The sequence below is a fragment of the Rhineura floridana genome, chromosome 11 (assembly GCF_030035675.1).
Source record: "Rhineura floridana isolate rRhiFlo1 chromosome 11, rRhiFlo1.hap2, whole genome shotgun sequence".
Lineage (NCBI taxonomy): Eukaryota > Metazoa > Chordata > Lepidosauria > Squamata > Rhineuridae > Rhineura > Rhineura floridana.
This window is the reverse complement of record NC_084490.1, coordinates 17,562,923-17,581,743: the sequence shown is the minus strand read 5'-3', so window position 1 is coordinate 17,581,743 and position 18,821 is coordinate 17,562,923. Positions and strand designations below refer to the sequence as shown.

General features: G+C 44.8%; 2 protein-coding genes across 5 annotated transcripts in view; one reads left to right on the top strand and one right to left on the bottom strand.

Moving 5' to 3' along the window:
- The first annotated feature begins 1,550 nt into the window (after window positions 1-1,550).
- LOC133366607 (uncharacterized) lies at window positions 1,551-15,264 on the top strand. The gene is made up of 7 exons (XM_061589884.1): window positions 1,551-2,247; window positions 3,663-3,744; window positions 4,614-4,637; window positions 5,024-5,086; window positions 9,787-10,051; window positions 10,860-11,010; window positions 11,340-15,264. Exons 1-7 carry the CDS (start codon window positions 1,738-1,740, stop codon window positions 11,748-11,750), a joined length of 1,506 nt encoding a protein of 501 aa, XP_061445868.1. The 5' UTR covers window positions 1,551-1,737; the 3' UTR covers window positions 11,751-15,264.
- The window catches only part of THOC6 (THO complex subunit 6), a 12,488-nt gene continuing 6,051 nt past the window's right edge, over window positions 12,385-18,821 (bottom strand). For 2 of the 4 annotated variants that reach the window (XM_061589886.1, XM_061589887.1), the window contains exons 6-13: window positions 18,752-18,800; window positions 18,588-18,659; window positions 17,846-17,948; window positions 16,991-17,040; window positions 15,617-15,679; window positions 14,535-14,645; window positions 14,191-14,319; window positions 12,385-12,858 (exon numbers count right to left, since the gene is read on the bottom strand). In XM_061589886.1, the coding sequence (XP_061445870.1) occupies window positions 12,775-12,858; window positions 14,191-14,319; window positions 14,535-14,645; window positions 15,617-15,679; window positions 16,991-17,040; window positions 17,846-17,948; window positions 18,588-18,659; window positions 18,752-18,800 (661 nt within the window). In that variant the 3' untranslated portion in view covers window positions 12,385-12,774. The remainder of the gene's footprint in view (window positions 12,859-14,190; window positions 14,320-14,534; window positions 14,646-15,616; window positions 15,680-16,990; window positions 17,041-17,845; window positions 17,949-18,587; window positions 18,660-18,751; window positions 18,801-18,821) is intronic. The other 2 variants (XM_061589888.1, XM_061589889.1) reach the window with 2 other exon arrangements.

Here is an 18,821-nt window from a genome sequence, read left to right as displayed (position 1 = left end):
CTTATTATTTCAGATTACTTACACACATGCACAGCAGCCAAACTGCTTATCTGCATAAAATGGAAACACAAAAGCCCTCCATCAAGGAGACTGTGACACACAAAATTAGGGGATGTGCTCCTACTAGTGACAAGCTAACTCAGCAAGTGTGGGTGACACAAGAAAGACTTATTAATAGCCCCATCTACACTATACATTTAAAGCCGTATCACACCACTTTAAATGATCATGGTCTCCCCCAAAGAATCATGGGAGCTGTAGTTTGTAAGGGTGCTGAGACCCCTATTCTGCTACTCTCCACATTGGAGGCTTGGGCATAATCAGGAGTGTAGTGGTCCAGGGTCCCAGGGGGTCTTAGACCCTTTACCTTTTTGGGAGCAGGGTCCCTAAGTCTCCAGCATCCCACAAGCCAATCAGCATGAAAAGGGAGTGTGTTAGCCACTGAGAAGAGTCTTCTAACATGCTTCCTTAACCTTTCCTGATGATTGAAAGCAATTAGAGTGAAAGGAAGTGAGTCAGCCACAGAGAAGGCTCTTTTCAGTAGCTAACACACCTCTTTCATGCTTATTGGCTCCTAGGGATGTCTGTTGCTGTGGGAGAAGGCATTAACAAGGATCTCATTTACAACCCCACAGCAAAAAAAGGGGAGGGGTTACTGTGACTATAATGAAGCGTCCCTTCTGAATTTGCCACTACCCTACTGGGCATAATAACACAAAAAGATGAACTCTATGGCTGGGTCTGCACATGCAGTGGAATGAATGAGGCAGTAGCACTGACTGTACCACTTCAGACTACAGGAGAGGAGCGCCACTTCCAAATGTGTTTTCTTTCCAATTTTTTTCCAATCACAAATATAAAACTAGCTCATGGGGGGAGGGATGTTTCTAGCCCACCTCATTTATTTGTTTTCTAGCTGCAGGAGGAGAGCTTTTGATTGTGGAAGGATTCAAACATAGGTTCCTGACTTGCAGAATATTTCTGCCACTTCATTCTGCTGCAAGTGTAGTATGGCTGAGAGTTTTGGCCGCACATGGGCCTGGTCTATACTTTTTTGAATGCTTGCCGTGAACAGAAAAGAAGCACAGCACAGAAATTGCTGGGCTACAAGCACCCAGTATCCCTGATGAGCTACGTTTCTCATTATGGAGAGGTACCAGGCACCTGGTTGGCCACTGTGAGAACAGGATGCTGGACTAGATGGGCCACTGGCCTGATCCAGCAGGCTCTTCTTATGTTCTTATTTTTATTATTACACGGGGAAACATTTAAAACCATATGCCTTGCTGTAGCCTGAATTATCTAGTCCATTCTGCCAATTCATTCCCTTCTTGTGCCACGCATGTATAGACCTAGCCCAATATGATTGCTCCATATTATAGAGAATCCTTTCCGAATCCAACAGGCAGGAGCTGTTGAAGTGGCTTCTAACCCTTCCCAAGAATGTCTGGCTCAGCTCACTGTTGGCTCGGCTATGTACCTCACATGCTTATCCGGGGTGGGGGTGGGGGTGGGGGGAGGGAAGATCTGCATTTTGAGAGTTAACTGTTCCTTTGACTTGCAGGAAACTAAAAATTCCTGCCTCTCTCCTTTGTCCCTCCCCCATCTCTGAGACCGTCAAGGGCAAAAAGCCGCAATGAATGAACAGGGCTGGGCTAGAAGGGAAAGTGAAACTTCAGAGAGGGAAGGAGAGCCAGGCCGAACAAGACGGGGAGGATTTTAGCGAGATCCGTTACGATGGGCGAAGAGGATCCTGCTCAGGGAGAGAAGAGCCTGCAGCGGTTTTATGCCGACAAGGTCTTCCTCTTAGGGGACAAAGACTGGAGGGTGGGAAAGAACTTTTATGTGGTGAAGAGCACGGTAGAGAAGATGGTGAAGTGGGCCTATGAATCCAGCAGCGGGTTATACCCCAAGGACCCCGTCCCAGTGGGCAGCTACAGGGAAGGGCTGCATCTTCAAACGGAGAGCAGTTCCAACGATTTTGACTTCCTCATCCCCGTGAGGTATAACCCCACGTTGGCACTGAAAAGCGGGGGCATCGCCAACGATCCTGGCAGTTACGAAAAGAAGCTCCCCACCTACATCTTCCGTGACCAAGGGGTGCCCGTGTTTCGCTCAGGCACCAAAGTCCTTGTGGACCTCGAGACTCTAGGAGAGACGTACGTGGAAGTCCACTGTCATAAGCAAGCAGCGCGCCTGGAAGATGAGGAGGATGACACAGATCTGGATGAATTTGAGGAGCGCAAGGTAGGTTTCGACAAAGTAGGCCGTGGGAACTTTACCATTATTATTGTTATGGGTTTGGGGTTGGGATGGATGATTTCTAGGAGTCCCCTTCCAGCCTCCGACTTGGAATTCTGCACCTGGGGGTGAGAAACCTGCTCTGCTGGTCAGATGAGTCCCCTTTGTTAGTCTAATAGAGTGGCTAGGTGAGTTAATGGGCCTATCAAGTGCCCGTTAACTGGGCCAGGGAGATCCTAGTTATTGAAATTCTTCAGGAGTTTTGAGTTGAGTCTGAGGAAAGGCTGGGAATTGGAGGCAGGCAGAGAGGCTGGGTCTCTGCACCATGGCTTTAGAGTGCCTCCTGTAGGCCTGATGGAAAAGCAAGAGATTGGACTGTTGGTGCTTTGAACCCTTCCATCTTAAGCTCAGGTTGGAATGTGTGTAAATAAATAAACCATATTTCACAAAGACACCACAGACTCCACTGACCTTCTTTCCCAGGAAATCAAACCCCTGGGTAACTGCAGGGACCCCTGGAAATCTCTCACTGCTTGGAGATTGGGGTGGCATGCAACATTATTTTTAGTAGTAATAATGTATATTCTGCTCCATTCTTCAAATGAGTCTCTAAAGCAGTTTACGACATTCTTGAAATTTCACAAACTAAAATCCACATTTTAAAGCAGCACAGAATAATTATATGAAATCCTCTTAAATATCAATATAAACTAAAAACTAGCATACTGGGACCATAACTCTGTTGAAGTCCCTCCCAGCTGAGATCAGACAAGCCCCCTCCCTATTGAACTACTGATGCCTAACTAAGACCTTTTTGTTTCAGCAGCCATTTTAACTGATTTTATTTTTATCATCTCTTTTATGTCCTAACTGCACACTAATTAGAGACGGGCAGAGCAATCCAAACTATAGGAAGTCAACATAATTTATGCCGGTTTAAGTTTAACTGGTTTAAACTATGATGGTGTAGCCCCATCTGGGGATAGCTCCAGCTCAGCCAGGGAAGGGGATTTACACAGGTGTAGCCCTGGCTTAGCAGAGCAGCCCAAAATCCATTGGATCCAAACCTGCTCATCCCAGTGGATCTGGGGTTTGGATTGTGCAGTAAGATGTAAACCAGCATATCAATTGTTGAACTAAAATGGCTGAATACACGCTATACATTTAAAACACATTATTTGCCCCAAAGAATCCTAGGAACTGTAGTTTACCCCTCACAGAATCGCAGTTGCCAGCACCCTTAACAAAATATAGTTCTCAGGATTCTTTGATGTATTTTCCACAGTAAACCAGTGTGTGAAAAGGCCTAGCTGGAGGTCCCAGTTCGCTTTTGACTAATTTTGTGGCTCATCCCTTTTGGATTTTCTCTCTGCAGCTTGGTTTATAAAACAGGGCAACCTGCTTTATTTCTCTTTTCCTAGGAGAGCCTCAGCCACCACAATCTGGACCCTTTTCAAATCCTGAAGGACTTTCACCGATATATAGAAATCACCTTGGACCCAGGTATAGCCAGGTTGATTGGACAGTGCAAAGGGAATCCAGAAGCTCACAGAGCTGAATACTATCTTACCGGGCAGAGTAGTCCTATAAGCCTATACTACAGGGATGGCTAGCTTTTTTTGGTCTGAGGGCTGTATTCACCCTTGACCAACCTTCCAGGGGCTGCATAACAGCAGTGGGCATGGCCACCCCACACTCTTCTCATGTACTCGGACTGGTAGGCCCATAGCTGCCCCTCCTGAGCTGAGCTGAGCTGTGCAGACAGAACAGCTCAAGGGGAGAGGGTTATCATCTCCTCTGTACTCGTCAAATAACTGATGTGATGACCAGAGAGGGGGTGATTTGCATTCCAAACAGAGCATTGGGTTGCACCTGCCCCAGTAATTATTATTGTTGGTTCAATTTATTAGTCTCTTGCTATGAAAAGAGCCGCTGAGGGACTTGGAAAACATAAAAAACAAAGCGCAACAGTGATGTGTCTTCCTCACCCTTTAATCCCCCCTATTGCTGCTGCCATTTTTATTGGTGGGGTCCTGAGGGAGACAGAAAAATGTGCTGGGGGGAGCAGATTAGGACTCCAAACTTGGGCTGAACCATCGCTGCTATAGCACATAGTTCTGTAAACCACACAATTTAATTCCTGGAATACCTAGCAACAGGCAGAAATTCAACGAACGTCTCATTGCAGCACCATGCCAAGAAACGCGGCAGCTGTTGAAATGAAATTTCGCCTGTCATACAGCTGTTAAAAACAGAGGAACCCTTGTCAGGAATAAACGTGGGTAGAGGTGGTGGGCCAGGACCTTAATATCAGTCCATTTCCAATTCTCGCTTAACTTGTTTTCTCATACGTTTCCTTCCTGCCTTCCCAGAATACACCCATCCTCGGCAGAACGGTAAGTCCAACAAGAATAAAATGCAGAACAATTCTTTTCCCTTTGGGAGAAGACGACTTTGGGGACCGAACTGGGCATATGGTTGCTTATTCCTCATGTATACATATAGGAACACAGGGAGCTGCCAAGTACTGAGTCAGACCATTGGTCCATCTAGCTCAGTACTGTCTACACTGACTGGCAGCAGCTCTCCAGGGTTTAATGCAGGAGTCTCTCCCAACCCTACCTGGAGAACCAGGGGATTCAGCTTGGGACCTTCTGCATGCAAGGCAGATGCTGTCCCACTGAGCTACATCCCTTCCTCAAATAGATAATAGATGAAAATATTTTTAATTGAATTGATCTGCATTCCCTGAATTATTGCTATTTTCCTCCTTGACGATTAGATCCTGTTTTCCAGCAAAGGCTCTTCCCCTCCCGAGTACCCAAGATAGACAACAGGATAAGACGTGAGTTTATTTTTGAGACGTATTGCCAATTCCTTTAAATGTGGAAAATGTTCAGAACGAGCAGATGAGACATCTTTATTGTCCTCTCTGATACCTTAATTAACTGGCCAGATATTAAGATAGATGAAAATTGCATTAAAAGAAAATAACTTCTTCTGGAGGTGAGGCAACTAACCGGACAACAGGGCCTTCTTAGTGGTAGCATCTCACCTGCGTAATGCTTTCCCCAGGGTGTCTGTTCTCGTGTCTCTGGTGCCATCATCTAACATTATGAGCACGGCAATCTAAAGTGGGTGGGAAGGGAGAACTAAAGGCTGATGATCCACCGTATCCAGAGGCCTGCTGAGCCCACAGCAGCAGAGAGGGTGGAGCAGGATTGCAACTCCCCATTCACCACCTTTGCTGGCTTTTTTGTTTTTTCCAATGGCAGGAAGAATACATGTTTTTCCCCTCTCCATTTCAGGGGGGTGTTGGGGGAGCTCTGCCCCTTGATGTGCCCTCAGCATGTCTCTCTTTGTGTTTTGACCCATGTCTGAGAAGTGTAGGGCAAGGGTCCACAGTGGTTTCCATGACAACAGGGAGGGCTCCCAAGAGGGTGGACCGCTCTCTCCACCCTCAAAAAATAAGACCCAAAACATCCTTCCAGGGATCATTGGATTGCAGCTTTAATTCCTCTCTTTATCCAAGGCTTTGGTTCTCCTGCTCTCGTTTTTTAACTCCATTAATCAAGTTACCATTCTGTCTAAATTATTATTTAATTCAGTTAATTTAGGTAAGCAACGCTGCAAGAGGAAGCAGTGAAGGGAGAGGTATAAATGATTTAAACCAGGTGTGGGGATCCTGTGGGCCTTCAAATGTTGATGAACTACAGCTCCTGGGGGAATAGGAGGAAGGAAAACCAAAATGCTAGAAAAATAAGTATTTATTTGTAATCCAAGCCCAACACGTTTCAGCCTTTGTATATTTAGGCCTTCATCAGGGGCTGTAGATAAAAAGGCAGGGACAAATTTACTTCCATGAGCATATAAAATAAAATCATACATGTAAAATCCATCTATAAACAATCTTTTCACTTACAATAAAGGCTGGCAAGAAGTATCTTCCAATAAACAAACTGCTTTCACCGATGCAAACGCCTCAGAGAAGAGTTAATTACGCCTGTACATATATATATATATATACCGGAGAACTTTAAGACCGTAAAACCACTTAAGAATTGCCTGATCACAGACAGCTGTTTGTCGATCATTTTTTGAAACCGTTGATACCCAGTATTCCATCCTACATACGGGATTCTACAGATTTTATGAATAAGATACAGTCCACCTCTGTAGAACCTTTGGACGTCCTGGTGACTATGGATGTTAGATCTCTTTACACCAATATTCTCCAGTAACAAGCCCTAGATATCATTTGGCTAACTTTGGAGAAGCGCACTAATAGACATCCCCCCACACATTTTCTTTGCACATTAGCAGAAATAGCAATGTGCAAAAATTACTTCAGGTTTGGCAATTCATATTATTGGCAGATTAACGGAGTGGCCATGGGATAACCCATGGCCCCCAAAATAGCCAATTTGTATATGGAATCCTTTGAAAAAAAACATTACTGTGTCATCTAGTTCTTTTTCTGAACAACTTGTGTGTTGGTGGAGATTTATAGATGATGTGTTCCTGATTTGGAGAGGATCTATTGAATGTCTAAACATTTTTTTTGAATAGGTTAATAGTAGGAGTGCCAACATCCAATTTGATTTCCACCATAGCTTGGAGGAAGTTAACTTTTTGGATTTATTAATTAAGAAGCAAGGAGACCATCTGTGCACTACAATATATAGGAAGCCCACAGACAGGAACACGTATTTAAGTATGACAGCTCCCACCCAAAACCCCTAAGGCAGAATTTACCATATGGACAATTTCTAAGGATCAAATGTAATTGCTTTTCTGAAAAAAAAATTTTTTACAGCAATCCCACATTTTAAGAGATCATTTATATAAGAGGGGGTACCCTAGAAATGTTGTTGAGGGCAGTTTGAACAAAGCTTCCCATAGAGAATGACTGATCTTTTGCAGCAAACGATACAGAAAGGATCTGATTGTTTAAATTGCAATTTTGACTTTTGATCATGTCACCAACTCATTACAAGGCACTGGCATATTATACGGCATATTCCTGGTTGTCATGAACAACCCATGATTTCTTTCAAGAGAACCAGGAATTTGAGAGACATTCTGATTAAAAGTGAGTTTAAGGACTACATCCATCCCACTATAAACATCTTACGAGGCACTACTGCACCCAGGGGACACCACCGCTGTGGTCATTGTGCCTACTGTAGATTCACATATGACAGAGTTTGTTGATCCCATCAACCACAAAAAGTATACTCCGAGTCATTTTTCAACGTGTAACACTGCCAGTGTCATTTATGTGATTCAGTGTGGATGCCAGAAACTTTATGTTGGACAGACGTCAAGGATTGTAAAAAAACGCATGGGGAACACCTCAGCAATATTAGAAATAAGAGATCTGGGGCACCCTTAGTGGACCACTTTATCAGCAGTCATCATTCCATTGCCGATTTCACGTTTGGGGTTTTATTTTTATTTTTTTTATATAGTTTTTATTCAAATTTTTCCAAAAAACAAACAAAACAAAGTAAGAAAAAACATAACAATACTACAACAAAAAAATAAAAATAAAATGGTTGACTTCCGATTTGTCACAGATCAGCTATAAGTATATAATATACATCAAACCTGTCCCTTAATATGTACATACAGAATCCCTTTTCTCCATAAGCTGTCTTAATTAATCATCAAATCCCAGTATCATCATTTTATTTTGATCTTTCGACAAAAAGTCTAAGAGAGGCTTCCAATCCTTAAGGAATGTATCTGTCGATTTTTCTCTAAGTAAACACGTCAATTCACGTTTGGGGTTTTAGAAGAAATAGAACAAAATTATGGGGAAAGTAATCAGGTCTTATTAAGGAGATGTCCTGGATTCTGGATTTAAAAACGATGACCCCTAGTGGCTTTAATGAGGAGCTAGAATTTCTTCCTCTTTTATGAAATTCAGAATATATCCAGGTTCCCTTACATGGTCTCTACCTTCAGTTCTGATCAAGCAATTCTTAAGTGGTTTTACTATATGTTCTTTGGTATATATGTACAGGCGTAATTAACTCTTTTCTGAAGCGTTTGCATCGGTGAAAGCAGTTTGTTTATTGGAAGATACTTCTTGCCAGCCTTTATTGTAAGTGAAAAGATTGTTTCTAGATTGATTTTACATGTATGATTTTATTTTATATGCTCATGGAAGTAAATTTGTCCCTGCCTTTTTATCTACAGCCCCTGATGAAGGCCTAAATATACAAAGGCTGAAACGTGTTGGGCTTGTATTACAAATAAACACTTATTTTTCTAGCATTTTGGTTTTCCTTCCTCCTATTCCCCCGATTTCACATGCTAGCCACTTTGTTGTTGAACTACAGCTCCCATCAGCCCCAGCAAGCACGGCCAATAGCTAGGGAGGATGGGAACTAAGGTTCAACAACATCTGGAGGGCCAGTGGTTGCCCCACACTTGATTTAACTAAAGCAACTTAAGAAGGGGATGGTGTCTGTATGCGTGTTGTGACTAAACATTTTGAGCATGCTTGGGAGATCTCAGGCCTGGGGGCGGGAATGTGATCCTCCAGACCTCTTCATCCAGTTCTATAGGACTCTGCCCAGGCCACAACCACCTTCACTGGCCCTGCCTCACACACCCCTCAACTGTTTCTGCCTGGCTGGCATGTGTCTTTAATTATGAAAATGCCTCGTTTGTCTGGATGGGTGTGTGTAAAAACCTTGAGCTTTTGTGTGGTTGGAATGTAGCCTGATCTACACAAAGGTAAACGAGTCATCTGTTGCTCCGCCCCACTTTGTCTCTGGCTCCGCCCACCTGGGAGGTAGCTGTTGTCTTCTGTTAACTGGAAGGGGTTCTGAGTCTGGAAAAAAGGTTCCCCATTCCTCATTTAGAGGAACTGTGTGTGTAGCTATCCTAGGGCTCAAATCAAGACATCTGTAGCCAGTATGCCTCCACTCTATTCCCCTGTCCCACAGGTCAGGGGTTCCCAAACAATGGCGCATGAGCCTCATTCAGGTGATCCGCTACTTGTCTGTAAAGAACAATTAACATCTGAATTCCAGAGAGTTTAAATTGTAATATGATAAAATGCCATAGATAATAAAAGCAGCAATAGAAATGCATTAAAAATCATACCGCATCTAGCATTACACTTGCAACAGACAGACAAAAATAATTAAGTGGTCCATCAGGACCCTCAGCAGTGTTCATGTGGCCCATGGGAAAAAAGTTTGGGAACTGGTGCCATAGGCGATCAGCCATACTGTGTCCCTACTGTTTTTATGGAACAACTAAATAACTCTCTGTTCACCTAGGCTTTTAGACCCTTGGGTGACTAACAGGATAGCTTCGCTACAATTTTTGATATGTTTGCCTATGCTTGTATTACATTGTGCTAATGCTAGGACTGCTTCACTCTTATGATTTACAGGGTGTACCGTGCCACAGATCACATACACACCCCTCAAGAAAGTCAGTGAATAAAACGTATTAAATAAATAAATTTATCCTTCTTCCTTCCCCTTAATTCCTGGGGTGATCCTTTGTATGCTCCCTATACAGAGAACATCAAATTAGAGGCCCTGGATTTGGAGAGTCCCGCCATTCAGCTGTCTTTCTGTGAAGGGACTGAAACTGTCCCAGTGAAGCTGCTGCCTGCCATCCAGGGGGCCATCAAGCTCTCCAACCAGTGGCTGAGAGAAGACCTCACCCACCTTTCCGACTGGTGGGATGGGGACCTGGCCAACGAAAAGAAAAGTTTCCTCCGGAAATCAGCAATCATTCAGGAAGTTGGGCCAGAGCTGGTAGCCCAGGGAGGATTTTGGAGGTAAAAAAGCAAACAAACTAACAGATGAGAGGAATGACCATGCTAGAAAAGCAGAAGCTTGTACATTTTCAGGGTTGTAGTCAACTAAGATTTACTCAAAGTAGACCCATTGAAATTGATGAACCTACATTAGTCACGTCTACTCTTAAGGCTAGCCTTCAATACCATCCTGAACCTTGCAGCAAGTTTAGTAGTCAAAGTTGACTTGTTGGCTCTGAGAACTTCAGGTTTTAAGAACATAAAGAGCCCTGCTAGATCAGACCAAGGGCCCATCCAGTCCAGCATCATATTCTGAGTGGCCAACCAGATGCCTTTGGGAAGCCCACAACCAGGACCTGAGCACAAGAGCACTCTCCCCTCTTGTGGTTTCCAGTAACTGGTATTCAGAAGCATACCATCTCTGACTGTGGAGGCATAGCATAGCCATTATGACTAGCAGCAGTTTTGAAGGGCTTTCTTTAAAAATCCATTTTAAATGACTTTTATCTTAAGACAAGAAATATTGGTATCAGTTTGCTAAATTTCAGACCTTTGAAGCCTCTTAATACAATTTTCACCCAAATCCATTTCGGAGCATACATGTGCCTATTCCTAAGTGGATGGAGAATCACAAGCTCAAATGAGGTGCAGTATTCCTCAGCCTGATCCTCTTTAAAGTAACTCCTGCTTTTGAGCTGCCTGTTCTGTGGCCTGACATCATGCTTGCCTCTCACTTCTGCCTCCGCTAAGAACAGGAGTTAATGGCTATTAAAGAGTTTGCTTTCCCATACATGCCATGTCCTTATAACCAGTCTCTGCCTGGGCCTAGGTTCTCTTTCAGCCATGCCGAGACCGTGATGCTTGAGAATGTTGATGCTGACGGGGGGCAGAGAAAGGCAGCTTTGAGGCTGCTGAAGTTTGTCAACACAACAAAATGGATGCCGGAGTACGGCAAAATCTTGACTTCCTACCATCTCAAGGTGAATAAAGGTGCTGTTGCACTGGGTGATGCAGCAGAGTAAGTGTGACGTGAAGCGAGCAATAGCCAGGACTGTGTTTTCCATCCTTAGGGGCCTCTTGCGCATGTCTAGAACCTGGTTATCAAGGACTTTATCTTATTTTAGTAAAAAAATGGGGGGGGACGACGACAAATTTTTAGCCCAGGAGTAGACAGTGTGATGCCTTCAGATTCCTGTTGACCTAACAATGAAGCACACCCAAACTATCCAAGCTGTTGGGAGCCATGAGGTCTGAAATTCTAAGGTCATTCAGAACTGACTTACATTTCCCTCTTCTCCATCTCTTGCAGACCATTTTGCTGTGGTGCTGTGAAATCTATCCTGAGAAGGCACACTGGGAGACTCTGTTGTCCTCCCTGCAGGTCCTCCTGAGGCTCCTAAACCACACTCTTATCAAGAGAAACCTCCCTCACTACTTCCTACAGGCCGTCAACCTCTTCCGCAGGCGCTACAAATGCAGCAGTACTACCTACAGGCCCTTAGCCTTAGAGGTCCTGCGCTTTGAGGTCGAAGTGATGCTGGCTGATATTGTGGGGTACCTAATGCCAGATCATGAACTGCAGGACCACTGTACCCATGAAGTGTCTGAGAAGATTGTGGCTCTCCGGGAGTTTAAAGAAAAGCATCAGGAAGACCTGAAGGAGCTGAAGGGGATGGAGGATGAACATATGTACGAGGAGATGGAAATATTCAAAGCATAGAGACTGAGTCCTACGTGAAGAACTAGAAACGTACAAGAACACTGTTGTTGTCCCATGCAGCATGGAACTAGCCACTCTGCCAGCTTTCCCAGTTTCAAGGAATTCAGTTTTACTGAGATTCCAGTCCTCATGACCACAAAGGTAAAAGCCTGAACATCATGTGGACAAAATCTGACAAAAGATCAGAGAGGGGCATCAAACAGTGAGGACAGCTAAGCCCTGAACACTCTTGCTCTCCTGCCCCATCAACCCTGAATGAGAGTCACTGTGGTGCAATAGCTAGCAGGGATAAGGAATTAGTAAAGCCTCCAGATGCGATTGGACTACAACTCCCATCAGGCCCTGCCACCATTGCCAATGGCCAGGTATGATGGGAGTTTTAGCCCAAGAGCATCTGACTGAAGGGCCATAGATTTCCTATCCTTGGGCTCAATTGTTGGACTTCAGACTGAAGAGACCCAGGTCCACATCCTCATGCAGCCACAAAGCTTACTGGGTGATCTTATGCCAGCCAGCCAGCCACTGCCTCTCAGCCTAACCTACCACACGGGACTGTTGTGAGAATAAGAAGGGAAGTATGTATGCTGCCCTGAAGGATGGGATAAAGACAATACTAACATGCAGTCAAAATGTGTCCATTTTTTTTCCAGTCTAAAAAAAATGTTTTATTGCACTTAACTTGAAAGAGATTTAACGGCTTTTCGCTTGAGGTTTATTCCAGTTCTGGAAGTGGAGATTTCTGGTTACAACAAATTGGGACAGTGCCCAATTCCTTTCATTGGTGGTGGTTGTTTTTTTAACTACAGCTTTAAACCCATGAAATTCACGCCCAAAGCACACGTGCTCAGGGGTGACAGGTTCATTGTCTGCATTTTCCTTGGTGGAAAGCACCATCCTCCTAAGCCAACAACACAGCTGGCAGCTGTTCACGCATCACTGGGCAGAGAGCTGCCTAGAGAGAGTGGGGCTGCCTGTTGTACACCTTGTCCAGTGTCAGCTTATAAAGACAAGAGTTCGTTGAGCATTAGGTGAAGGTGAGGGAAAAAGCCCGGTAACCAAAGTTGGTGAAGACATCTATGCAGTGGCTGCTTCCGGCAGCTGTCAGCACCTGATGGTGGAGAGAAATGGAAGAGACGGGTAAGGGGGCCATGCGGCTTAGAGGCAGGTGAATGCCCACCCTGGCCCACCTCTGCTTCTAACCTCATCTACCACCTCTTGCATGTTTGTCGTGCCATTTCTGCCCCCTAGCACCCTTCCCATGCAACAAAACAACTGTTCCAAAACGCATGAGACTCGGCCATTAGAAAAAGGCAAACACCTTAGCCCAGGGGCCAAATGCAGCCCTTCAGATCTCTGTGTGGCCCTTGAGGCTCACCCCAGCCCACACACCCCTCTCCAGCCGCCCCTTCATTCCACACCCTCGTTGGCCTGGCCTTGCACCCTCCCAGAGTGTCTTTTGCCTGGCTGGGATGCGTCCTTGAATTCTCATGCCTCTTGCTCGCCTGGATGGAGGACAGAGGGGTGTGTGTGTGTACGACCTGGGAGACCAGGGTTCGAATCCCCACACAGCCATGAAGATCACTGGGTGACCTTGGGCCAGTCACTGCCTCCGCTTCAGGGGAAGGCAATGGTAAACACCCTCTGAATACCGCTTACCATGAAAACCCTATTCATAGGGTCGCCATAAGTTGGAATCGACTTGAAGGCAGTCCATTTCCATTTACAAAGGTCAAATTTGCTTTAATGGCTCTGCCCATTTTTGCCTCTGGCCTTGCCCCCTGCAGGCATGTGGGCCTTGCCCCCTGCAGGCATGTGGGCCTTGGGTGGCACACCTGCCCTAGACTTCTCCCCCATGACTCTACCCTCCCTTCCGATGTCTGATGGAGGCCTTGGTCTGTGTCTCACTGCCAGCGGAAGTGGAGTTGGTCGGTTTGCAAGACAGGGCCGCCTTGGTTGTGGCACCCAGACTGCAGAACTTCCTACCTCCCGGCTGCAGATGTTACTTTACTTTTTTATGTACATTTGTTGAAGGTAATTTGTTGTTTACTCATAGCTGGATTTTAAATTTGTTGCCTTCAGAAGGCCCCACTTTATGGGACAAAAAGATGGGATATAAATGTTTTAATGCAAGCGGGGAGAGAGAATCCCAAACTTCCCATTCAGTTGCCCAGGTCTCTGCGTTTTTTCAAACCAAAGCCCTAGTTCACCACTTTGGCAAGTCCCACCCAAAGTGAAATTTTTTCTCCCGTTCACCGAACCACTTGATGTTTGGAAACTTGACTTGGTCTTATCATAGGCCCCACCCCCTCCAGTCTGCAGCCTGGTCTAGCAAATCTAAGCCCCTCCCCTCCCAGGCCCCACCTCCACTGCAGAATTCCAGTGGCTGAACAATAGGCCCAACAGCTGCTTCCCTTCTGCCAACCCCAGCCCAGATGGTTACCTTGTGCTCTGGCGAGTGTTCGTTGATGGAAAGAGAATGGACGTGGGGGGGGATGCAAGGGATTTGGGCCTTCACTTCCCCACTGATCTGTAAGTGGTTAATGGTTGGGCTGTGGCCAGCAGAGAGAATCTGTGGGAGGCAATTTGAGTGAGGAAAGAGGATGAAACAAACAAACAAAAAATCAAGCATGAAAGAGAACAAGAGGGAATGGGAGGGAAAAATCAGAATGGCTGCCTGAATGAACAGCAACAACAAAGGAACAGAGGAAATGCAGGAACCAAAAGAGAATGAGCAAGGCAGCGACAGGAGGCTACAAACCCCAAGCCCCAGGGTGGAAGACTCACCAGGTCCTGGTAGAACATGACCTGCTGCTGACACTGGGGCACAGGGAATACAGTCGTGGGTGTGACCGACCGCAGGTGCCAGAGAGTGAGTGCTGGGCCCCCGCCACACACCTGAGTGAGGAGGAACGTGGAAGGGATTGGAGAGGTTAGGGCACCAACCTTCAGCTGTTGGATTGGAGCCTGCTGCCGGGTTATGGCCTGATCTAAAGCAGGTCACAACAGCACTACACTACCATACAAACACAGAATCGAGAAATGGGTCCAAATGCACGCTTGGGTGAAATGTGGGTCCTGGGTCTGAAAAAGCTGAAGACTGCTGCCTTAGGAAACCCACAGATGATGGAAGCGCTCTCCTCAAGCAATGCTGATGGGGGGGAAACCGACACACCAAATGCTCATCCACTGCTTCTCACACAAACTTCTCTGCAGTTGTGGAGAAAAACCCAACTGAGGAAACAACAAATTACTTTTTTAAAAAAATATTTTTAAAAGCTAAAGTAACATCTGCAGCAGGGAGCCAAATGTGGTCCATGGTGTAGGAAGCTATGCAGCCTCTTGCTTAAAACACCAGTTTCAGGAAAGCTGGGCAGAACAGAAAAGGAAAGGGAACCCAACATTAGAGATGCTGGGCTAATGAGTGAACACTGCATCCTCCCATTCCTGCAAGACTGTTGTATCTAGGGTTGCCAGGTCCAGGGCCTGAGACTGATCCTGTCTCTTTAGGAGAAGAGGAAGTCAGCCAAGTGCAGGTGTTCTTGCAACCCTGTAATGGGAAAAACCACAAGGTGGAATTCTCCCTTCCTTCTGCACAACTTTACAGAAAACTCTTGAGAGGCCATGCCTGGCAACCAAGAGGTCTTCTGTATCTTTAAAAGGTGTGCAGGGGGAAGGGAGAATTCCACCTTGTGGTTTTTCTCATTACAGGGTCGCAAGAACACCTGCACTTGGCTGACTTTCTCTTCTCCTAAAGATACAGGATCAGTCTCAGGGATTGAACCTGTCAACCCTAGTTGTGTCCCAGCTTAATGCACCTTGGGATATTTAGCTATTCTTTTTCAACACCAAAGAGTCAATGAACTCACCATCCAGTCAGAGTCAGTTGCCAGGCAACGGATCCACTTCCCATTCTGCGGCCGACTGCATTCCTAAGGGAGTTGAGGTGAGCATTAGGGGAAGATGGCTGAAGGAAGGAGCATTTGCTGATTGGTTAAGTAGCAAAGTTGGTCATATTGGTTACTGGAAATGATTAAATGGCTCGTTTTCCCCAAGGCTTCCCTGTTTTTAATAAAATATGAGATTACAAGTGTGAGATTGTCTAACGTTAATGTTTCTAGTTTTATTAGGAATTGTTGCTTTGAGGAGCTGTAAACCTTTTGTTATGAAGAGCAGCTTAATTTCAGGGTCATGTGCTTTTCTCTATTTCATAAATTAAAAATATTCTAGGGAGACGGAGAATGAAAAATGGCAAGGGACAGGAGGACTCTGTTCTCTGGGATAGAGGGAGATAGGATAAGATTACAATGCCTCATTAGGTTATCTAAAAAGGATTTAATCCTGGATGATTTGGAGATGGTCATTAATCTTCTCATGGCTGCTAGAATCTGTATCGTGGCCAAATTTATGGAAAGATGGGAGTTTATTTGTGATGCTGTTGTTGTTGTTGTTATGTGCCTTCAAGTCGATTATGATTTGTGGCGACCCTATGAATCAGCGAACTCCAAGAGCATCTGTCATGAACCACCCTGTACAGATCTTGTAAGTTCAGGCCTATGGCTTCTTTTATGGAATGAATCCATCTCTTGTTTGGCCTTCCTCTTTTTCTACTCCCTTCTGTTTTTCCCAGCATTATTATCTTTTCCAATGAATCATGTCTTCTCATTATGTGTCCAAAGTATGATACCCTCAGTTTCATCATTTTAGCTTCTAGTGATAGTTCTGGTTTAATTTGTTCTGACACCCAATTATTTGTCTTTTTTGCAGTCCATGGTATGCACAAAGCTCTCCTCCAGCACCACATTTCAAAAGAGTTGATTTTCCTTTTATCTGCTTTTTTCACTGTCCAACGTTCACATCCATACATAGAGATTGGGAATACCATGGTCTGAATGATCCTGACTTTAGTGTTCAGTGATACATCTTTGCATTTGAGGACCTTTTCTAGTTCTCTCACAGCTACCCTCCCCAGTCCTAGCCTTCTTCTGATTTCTTGACTATTGTCTCCATTTTGGTTAGTGACTGTGCCAAGGTATTGATAATCCTTGACAAGTTCAATGTCCTCATTGTCAACTTTAAAGTTACATGAATAACAAACTTCAGGACAATATCCAGTTGTATGCTTGCTTTTGTTTTATTGTAATTGCCTAATCTTTTATTGCCCATTTTCCGTTATGGTCCTTTGTTGTTTGATTCAATATGTAAAAACATATAATTTAATAATAATAAAAATATTACAATACCTCATATTTATGTACTTCAATGGATTGAACTTGACCTCCAGTACGTAAATCTGCAAAAACAAGAGCCATGGATTGTCTAGTCAGCCATAGCGCAATGGCAGAGCATCTGCTTTGCAAGCGGAAGGTCCCAGGTTCAATCCCCAGCATCTGCAGGAAGGGATGGGAGAGACCCCTGCCTGAAATAAATCCTGGAGAGCCACTGCCAGTCAGTGTAGACATTACTGAGCTAGAAGAACCCATGGTCTGGTTCAGTATCTGGCCACTTCCTTTGTTCCACATACACCATGCCAGTCCCAGAACACAAGCCAAAGGGGTGTCAAGAACTATATATCCAAAAAGACCGGTAAGAAAATGGAGTGGTGGGATCCCTGTGGCATTGGTCTGCCCCAAAACATTCTGAGCATATTCTCCAAATTAACTGTACATAAATAAAAAAATCTGTCCTGCTTTTCAGGGAGTTTCAAATTAAATTACAATACAACAAATATGAAATCTAAAACATAATTCTCAAAATAGTACATATAAACCTAACATCAATTAACCAGATAACAGAATTTAAAATTAAAGGCACTGGATGATAGCCAACTAAGTCACATCCAAAGTAGACCCACTGAAATCAATGGACTTAAATAACTGAGGAGCCTGTTTCACAAGAGCGGGGTCACCACCAACAAGGCCATGCTCCAAAAGGATTCACATTTAGCTTTCTTCAGAGATGGGATATACAGCTGGGAGGATGGGGGGGAGAGAGATATTGGGAGATGAACTCTCTGAGACACAAAGGCAGATAGCTAGAATCTGATAGAGGGACAGGAGGAAGAGAAGCACCAGGCAGCAAAGGCTGCAGATCCTCACCCCAAAGGCGCACAGTACCATCCTCGCTCCCTGACAGGCACTCTCTGAGCTGGTCCCGAAGGGCCAGACAGTGGATATAATCGGTGTGGCCCTGATATTCATGCTGTGAGGGAAACAGATGAAAAGGAGGAGTGACTTAAGATCCATCATGCATGAGTGTGTGTGTGTCAAATATCGGTCCATGAAGACCAGCATTTTGGCTTTAGACAACAAGAGAACCAGATGAAGGGCATCCACCGGGGGATGGGTGGCAGCAGGGGAGGGTTCACGTGCAGAGCCTGACAGCCTCTTTCCCCACCATTATTAATCACCAGCATCCATCAATTCAGAGATATTGTGCTGCTGAGTAAAAGGTAACATATACGGTAACTGCTACATTAGAATGGGAGTTCTCAACTCGGACAGAGAGGTGGCAGGACACTTTGTGGAGATCACACAAATATGCTATGGTATAACCTCCAAGAAATTGCTACATCACTGCTGCAGAACAACAAAGAATCCTGCAAAGTGGTTTTTAATGAGATTTTAGCACTCGGGAATGGGGGAAAGCCTAGAAGCTTGGAAATTGACTGAAGTGGAGTACCTGACAGACAGAAGCATTTTAGTAACAATTTGAGAATAATCTAACCATAATAAGCCCCTTGAAGAAATGAGAAAAGCCTCCAGGTTGCCTGGAATAAATTTAGGAGACATCACCCTTCTCCCTACATTTCATCTGCCCCACAATGCAAGGAGGGCTCACCGTGAAGGCTCCAGATTCCAGATCCATCATGTGAATAGAACAGTCTCCCCCAGCCATTAAAAGACTATTATCCTGCAGGAGGAGGAGGGCAAACATGACAAGCATGAGGCTGAGGCAGATGAACAGCATCACCAAAACCTTCCCATAATGCACTGCGGCCGTACCTTGAGGTTCAGCTGAAGGCTGTTGATTTCTGGCACCTCCAGGCTACTCCTAAACAGAAAATTAAAAAGA